The 7,500-nt window shown below is 19.6% G+C and overlaps 4 protein-coding genes across 4 annotated transcripts; 2 read left to right on the forward strand and 2 right to left on the reverse strand.

Annotated features, from left to right (window-relative positions):
* Positions 1-369: 369 nt before the first annotated feature.
* On the forward strand, positions 370-2,246 carry DDB_G0279065 (hypothetical protein; the record flags this gene model as incomplete). The annotated part of the gene is made up of 4 exons (XM_636793.1): positions 370-757; positions 832-1,061; positions 1,155-1,644; positions 1,690-2,246. The coding sequence occupies 4 exons, from the start codon at positions 370-372 to the stop codon at positions 2,244-2,246; spliced, it is 1,665 nt and encodes a 554-aa protein (XP_641885.1).
* A 224-nt stretch (positions 2,247-2,470) lies between these two features.
* On the reverse strand, positions 2,471-4,412 carry DDB_G0278981 (ubiquitin-protein ligase; the record flags this gene model as incomplete). The annotated part of the gene is made up of 3 exons (XM_636794.1): positions 2,471-3,021; positions 3,127-3,743; positions 3,889-4,412. 3 exons carry the CDS (start codon positions 4,410-4,412, stop codon positions 2,471-2,473), a joined length of 1,692 nt encoding a protein of 563 aa, XP_641886.1.
* A 566-nt stretch (positions 4,413-4,978) lies between these two features.
* On the reverse strand, positions 4,979-5,916 carry empC (hypothetical protein; the record flags this gene model as incomplete). Its single annotated transcript, XM_636795.1, has 3 exons — positions 4,979-5,275; positions 5,398-5,519; positions 5,691-5,916. The coding sequence occupies 3 exons, from the start codon at positions 5,914-5,916 to the stop codon at positions 4,979-4,981; spliced, it is 645 nt and encodes a 214-aa protein (XP_641887.1).
* Positions 5,917-6,704: 788 nt separating this feature from the next.
* Positions 6,705-7,309, forward strand: imp3 (U3 small nucleolar ribonucleoprotein protein; the record flags this gene model as incomplete). The annotated part of the gene is made up of 2 exons (XM_636796.1): positions 6,705-7,104; positions 7,176-7,309. 2 exons carry the CDS (start codon positions 6,705-6,707, stop codon positions 7,307-7,309), a joined length of 534 nt encoding a protein of 177 aa, XP_641888.1.
* Positions 7,310-7,500: the final 191 nt, after the last annotated feature.

Raw genomic sequence — 7,500 nt, forward strand, 5'->3', positions numbered from 1 at the left:
TAAATAAATAAATAATGATTAAATAAATATCCCCCACAAACGATTTTTTAAAATTTCTAAAAAAAAAAAAAATAAAAAAAAAAAAAATTTAAAAAAAAAAAAAAAAAAAGTGAAAATAATAAAAAAAAAAAATTTATATCTATTTTTATTTTTATTTTTATTTTTTTTATTTTTTTTTTTTTTTTTTTCAGATTCCCGATATTTTGGACTTTTTATTTAAATTTCCAATATATTGGTGTCATACAAAAGGGATTTTTTTTTTTTTTTTTTTTTTTTTATATTTTTTTAATTTTTATTATTTTTTATTATTTTTTTTTTATTTTTTTTTTTTCATTTTTATTTTTATACGATCAATGATAAATTAATACAATGGATTATAACAATGAAAATAGTAATCAAGACAATAATAGTAGTGTAATAGAAATTAAAACAATACCATTACCACTAAATAATAATAATAATGATAATAATAATAATAATAATAATAATAATAATAATAATAATAATAATTTACAAGAATTTAAAACAAATTTAAATCAAGAAGATGAAATAAAATATTCAAACTATATAATGTTATCACATTTTATAACGAGAATGGGTGATAAAACATTTGAATTTATGATACCACTTTTTCTAATTTATAAATCACCAAACTCATTATTACCAGTATCACTATTTGGATTATCAATAACATTTGTAAGAATTTTATTTGGAAGTACAATTGGAGAGATTTGTGATAAATATAAAAAAATTCAAGGTATTTAAATTTTAATATATTAAATTTTTATTAAAAAAAAAAAAAAATAATTAATTAATTTTATTTTAATTTAGTAATTAAACTTGGTATTTTTGGACAAGCAATTTCAGTTGGATCAATATTTTTAATAATATATTATTTTTTAAATTTTAATTTTATATCAATTGATAATAATAATAAAGAAAATAATCAACTACTAAATTTATTTTCAAATAAAATCAATATATTATTTTTCTTTTTATTATTATTATTTTCATCAATACATTCTTTATCTGGTTTATTAATGGATATATCAATTGAAAGAGTAATTATTATTAAAATAAAATAAAATAAAATAAAAATTTATAATAAATATTAATAAATTTTTTTTTTTTTTTTTTTCTCTCTCCAAAAATAGAAATGGACACCAAGTTTAATAAAAAATAATAATTTATTAAATAGAGTAAATACTTGGATGAGACAAATTGATTTAGGTACTGAAGTATTAGGACCATTTTTAGTTGGACTTTTAATGACAACATCCAATGATGATGATAGTATTGGTGGTAAAGAAATTATTTCAAATAATCATTCAACTTATTTAATTATAACAATTTTAAATTTCTTTTCATTTTTCCCACAATATATTTTATTAAAAATAGTTTATGACTTGGTATCAAAACAAAATTTAATTATTTTTGAAGATGAAGATGAAATTAATAATAATAATAATAAAAATAATAATAATAGAAAATATTTAAAATTTACAGATGGATTAGATTTAAATAATATTTTAAATAATAATAATAATAATAATAATAATGATTTTAATATTTTTAATATTTTTAAAAATTTGGATAATCCAATTTCGACAATTGTAAAAGGTTGGAAATTATTTTATCAACAAAGTATATTTTTAGTTATGATATCTTATGTAATGTTATATTTGACAGTACTATCACCACATGATGTATTGATGACAGCTTATTTATCAAACAACAATGGTACAACACCAAGTGAATTAAGTACATTTAGATTATTGGGTGCATTATTTGGATTAGGTTCAACAATGTTTTTCACAAATTTTGTAAAATTTTTAAATGGAAATATGAATTTAGTTGGTCAATTCTATATTTTTGAAGAAGCAATTATGATTTTAATTTCTGGTTTTTACTTTTCAACAACAAATTATAATAATGATAATAATTATAAATTACTATTTTTAGGTTCAATAATTTTATCAAGAATTGGATTATATGGTTTTGAATTAAGTGAAATTTATTATGTTCAAAGAAAAGTAACTCAAACCAATAGAGGTATTATTAGTGGTGTTGAATCCTCGCTAACAAGTTTATCAACTTTATTTGTATTTTTAATTTCAATAATTTTTCATAAAATTGAAAGTTTTTATATATTGGTAACTTTTTCAATTATTTCTATTAACTTTTCAGCTCTAATTTTCTTTTATTGGTGTAAAAGAAATCAACAAATTCATCAACAAATTGAATAAATAAATAAATAAATAAAAAAAAGATTCTTATTATATTTTACATTTTTCTTTATTTATTTTTGATTTATTCTTTTCTTTTCTTTTAGTAATGGATTTTTTTTTTTTTATTTTTTCCTTTTTTTTTTTTTTTTTTTTTTTTTTTTTGAATAACGAAACCTACTTTCCACACCTAAACTTCTTTTTCTTTTTTTTTTTTTTTTTTTTTTTCTTTTTCTCTTTTTTTTTTATTGATTAATGAAACCATCCTCAACACCTTCTAAAAGATGTTTTAATTTTGTTGAAGCTAAATTAGTCATTTCTTTAAGATCGAAAATCTTTAAATCTTGATGGGCTTGTGAGAGAAGGAATGAGAGTTGTTCAGTAGTTTTTTCAAGATCACTTTGAATGTATTCAAAAAGATTTTTCTCTGGACCATCTTCCATGAAATAACCATATACATAAGTATATTTAAGAGTTCTACGACATTGAATGAGGATTTCAGTTGAAGTCTCTACAAATTTGATATCAATCCAACGTTTATCAGTTTTATTTTGGAAAGAGATGATTGTTTCTAAAGCTGCTGTTCTAAGTTTAGTTTCAAATTTCTTTGCTTGTTCATGTGTATTGAAACGATGGAAATAAAATAAATATCTCTCCAATTGTTTCTTACTCTCTGATTTATTAGAATTTTCTTCTTTTTTATAACTATTACAATTTGAATGACCAATCCAATTACCTAAACAAATCCAACAAAATTCATGTTTACATTTTTTACATGTCATATGCATACAACCACCTATTTTTAAAAATAAATTAAAATAAATTAAAATTAATATGTTAGTTTTTTTTTTTTTTTTTTTTTTTTTTTTATATATAATAATTATTATCCTTTAAAATTTACCATTCTTTTCAATTGCTGAATGACATTTTGGACAATCTTGAGTATTTGTAGAAATCCAATTTGCAGTTTCAGAATCATCTTCACATTTCTTTTTCCAATGTTTCATTTTTTCACAATCTGCTGGAAAATGAGATTCTTGTTTACATTTGAAACAAATTTTGAAACCACAAGAACAAAGAGCGGTTGCTTCAGTTTGACTATCAGCTTTGAGTGCATTACCACATTTTGGAGCTGGACACCATCTCATATTTGGGTTTTGATCTACATAGGTTTGGGCTAATCTTTCTAAATATTTTGGATAGACAGTTGGTGCTACCAAATTTATAAACTCATCTGGAATTACACTTGGACATTTAAGTCCCATACATGTGATACTAGTTGCTCCACCTTCAAGTACTTTTAATGAAAGATATTGATTCCAACAATCATTACATGAATAATGTTTACATGGTAAATAACTACCATTCAATGAATCCAAATCATCAGCACAAACACTACAACTTTCACCTTTTACATTTTGATGTGTAAAAAATTGATCAATCTTTTTAATACCAGCTTGTGCTATCACCTTTTCTGGATCTTCATAATATCTTTCTAATAATTTATTACCATTCCATCTTTTAAAATAAAAAAAAATAAAAAAAAAATAAAAAAAAAAATTTAAAAAAAAATAAAAAAAAAATAAAAAAAAAAGTTAAAATTGATATAAGGAAAAAAGTAAGAAAAAAAAAAAAAAAAAAATATTTTTTAATGATTACTTACTGAAAATGACATAATAATAAAGTTGCAGCAGATGGTGAAGTTTCTGTGATGGATGCAATTTTATCAATTTCAGAGAGTGCAGTTTTAACGATATCAACTGCTTGAATGACTGTATTGGTTTTTGGGAATGCATCAACAACAGCGATATCAAATTCATAGTCATCAACATCTTGATAATATTCATTTTCTTCATCGTAATCTTCATATTCATTATCACTGTTATATTCTTCAGATCCAGTAGAGATTGTAATTGAACTTTTTATTCTTTTTCCAGATGTTTTTAATTTACTATTACTTCTTGAAATTGGTGCTTGTGTTGAGGTTGGTTTAGTTGTTGAATTATTTTTATTTTGTGTGTATTCCATTGCAGTTGCTGCTTTATTCATACCTTCACCGAAATGTGTATATATATAATCGATTGCTTTATCAATATCTTTCCAATTTGTTTGCTCTAATGCTGTTTGAGCAACAACTGGGTCATATCCAAACTCTAATAATTGTGCCAATATTAAATCTTTATCCATTTTTATATTATATATTTTTAAAAAAAAAAAAAAAAAAAAAAAACTATTTTCTTATATCGTATGACATAAATTGAAAAAAATAAGAAGTGAAAATTTATTATATGATTTTTTTTTTAAAAAAATGATAATATATTAATTTTATTTATTAATTATTATTTGTTTGCTTTATGTATTTGTTATTAAAAAAAAAAAAATAATATTAAAAAAAAAAAAATAAAAATAAAAAAAAAATTGGGATAGTATCTGAAATTTTTTTTAAGAAAAAAAAAAAAATAATAAAATTAAAAAAAAACTTTTTTTAAAAAAAAAAAAAATAATAAAAAAATAAAAAAAAATAAAAATCTTTGAAAATTTTCAAAATTTATTGGAAAATAAAATAATAAAAATTTTATTTAAATAAAAATAAAAAAGTGATTGTTTAAAAAGTTGTGTTTAAATTAAAATATTGGTGTGAAAATAGCACAACTGTTTTTTTTTTTTTTTTTTTTTTTTTTTCCAAAAAAATTTGAAACAAAACTTTTTTTTTTTTTTTTTTTTTTTTTTTAAATTTTATTAATATAATATGTTTATACAAGTTTCTTGGCCTTGAAAAATGATTTAAGATGTTTCATTTGCCAAACACCAGTTAAAACTAAAACAACTAATTGAATGATTGACCACCACATAACACGAGCATTTGTACTTTCGCTAGTATTACGGAAAACGATTTCACGACCTTTTTGATAACTTTGTTCCTTTCTAATTTGATTGACTCTATCATTTAATCTTCTTAATGAAATTTCAATACCAGTTAAATGTTCAACTTTTGCAATCTCTTCATAATCATTTGCACCTGCACCACCTTCAATTTCTAAATGAAGTCTCTAAATATTATTTTATTTTTTATGTTTAAATATATATATTTTTTTTTATTATTAATATTAATAAATATTTAATCAACATATTTTATCATTATTTTGTTTTTTTTTTTTAAAAAGATACATACAGTTTTGACAGATGGACCAAACCATTTGGAAGTATTGGTGGAGAAGCAAATTTTGTGTTCGCCACCAACTTGAGTTGAAAAAGCAAAACGTCCATTTGATGGCATAGTTTTGCTAAGAACCTCTAAAGGTTTTAAAAAAAACATATAATAATTGTTTGTTTTTTTTATTTTGTTTTATTATTCATAACAAAATAATTTTTAAAAATTTTTAAAGTTGTTAGTAAATAATATATCAAATTAAAAAAAAAAAAATATATATATATTTTATTATTATTATCTAATAAATTATTTACCTCTTTTTTCTGGATCAGTTACTTTTACTGTTAATGATAATTGATTACCATATCCACCTTGTTGTGGTGTGATATCCTCTAAAATATATTTTCCTAATACTGTTGTATCTTTTGGATTTTCTTCTATAAAACATTTAGTTTGACCACCATTTAATTCAAAATAAACTGCTGATCCAACATTAAAAATAATCGCAATGATAAATAATAAGGATAATTTTATCATCATTTTTTTTTTTTTTTATATATATGAGGATGATGATGAATAACACAAATTGAAAAAATTGAAATTTTTTTTTTTTTTTTTTTTTTTTTTTTTTAATTTTTTTTTTTTTAATTTTTTTATTTTTTTTTTAATTTTTTTTTTTTTTTTTTTATTTTTAAAATGCCACATTGAGATTTGAACTTCATTTAGTTAAAAAAAAAAAAGTAATAAAATATAAAAAATAAAATTGGAAATTATTTAAATAATTTCCAATTTTATTTTTTATTTTTTATTTTTTATTATTTTTAGGTTTTATATTTTCAACTATTTTCAGAAATATTTTAAATATTAATTTAAATTAATACACCCAAATATATATTTAAAAAAAAAAATAAAAATAAAAATAATATATAAAAGTAAATGTTTAATGAATTTTTTTTTTTTTTATTATATTATTTCAATATTTTATCCATATTCATAAAAAATCAATAAAACATTTGGTCAAATATGTTTTATTTTTGGAAAAAAAAAAAAATTAAAAAAAAAAAAAATTTGGAAAAAAAAAAAAAAAAAAAAAAAAAAAAAAAAAAAAAAAAAAAAATAAAAATAAATTTAATTTTTTGTCGTTTGTTTCGTTTTTTTTAAGCATTCAAATAAGATATTTTGTACATAGAATAAAAACCAATTTAACTAAATATATATATCAGCAATTATAGGAAATAAAAAATAAAAAATAAAAAATAATCAATATAAATAGTAAATAGTAAATAAAAATAAAAATAAAAATAAAAATATATAAATAGATACAAGTAATGTCACATACAAGAAAACTTAAATATCACGAGGAAAAACTTTTAAAAAAGACCAATTTTAAACATTATAGAAGAGAAAATCAAAAAGATGTTGAAAATATTGGTAGATTTGGATTAAAAGGTAAAGAAGAATATGCAGAATATACAAAATTAGTAGCACAATATAAACATGTTTTAAAGGAGATCTCTGATCTCAGTGATCAAGATCCAGTAAAACAAAAACTTTTAAGTGATTTATCAGAAAAGTTATATAATATGGGTGTAATCGATTTAAAACAACCATCTGAATTAGTTAAAGTTAATGCATCTTCATTCTGTAGAAGAAGAGCTGTTGTAATGTTAGTTAAAAAGAAATTTGCTGAACATTTAACACAAGCTTTTGGTTTATTATCACATGGTCGTAAGTTAAAAAAAAATAAAAAATAAAAAATAAAAAAAAAAAGTTTACTAATAAAATATAAATTAATATAGATGTAAGAATTGGACCAGAAACAATACAAGATCCAGCATTAATTATTACAAGAAAATCAGAAGATCTTTTAACATGGGTAGATAATTCAACAATGAAGAAGAAAGTTCAAGAATACAATGAGTATATTGGATGATTATGATTTAAATAATTAAAAAAGGAAATAAAAAAAAAAATTAAAAAAAAAAAATTAAAAAAAAATTAAATCTTCTGGAATTTCCTTTTTTCCCCACTTTTATTTCTTTTATTTTGTCCTTAAATCGTTAAAAGGAATATAATAAAATAAAAAGAAAGAAAAAAAAAAAAAAAAAAAAAAAAAAAAAGGAA

This window comes from Dictyostelium discoideum, assembly GCF_000004695.1.
Source record: "Dictyostelium discoideum AX4 chromosome 3 chromosome, whole genome shotgun sequence".
Lineage (NCBI taxonomy): Eukaryota > Evosea > Eumycetozoa > Dictyosteliales > Dictyosteliaceae > Dictyostelium > Dictyostelium discoideum.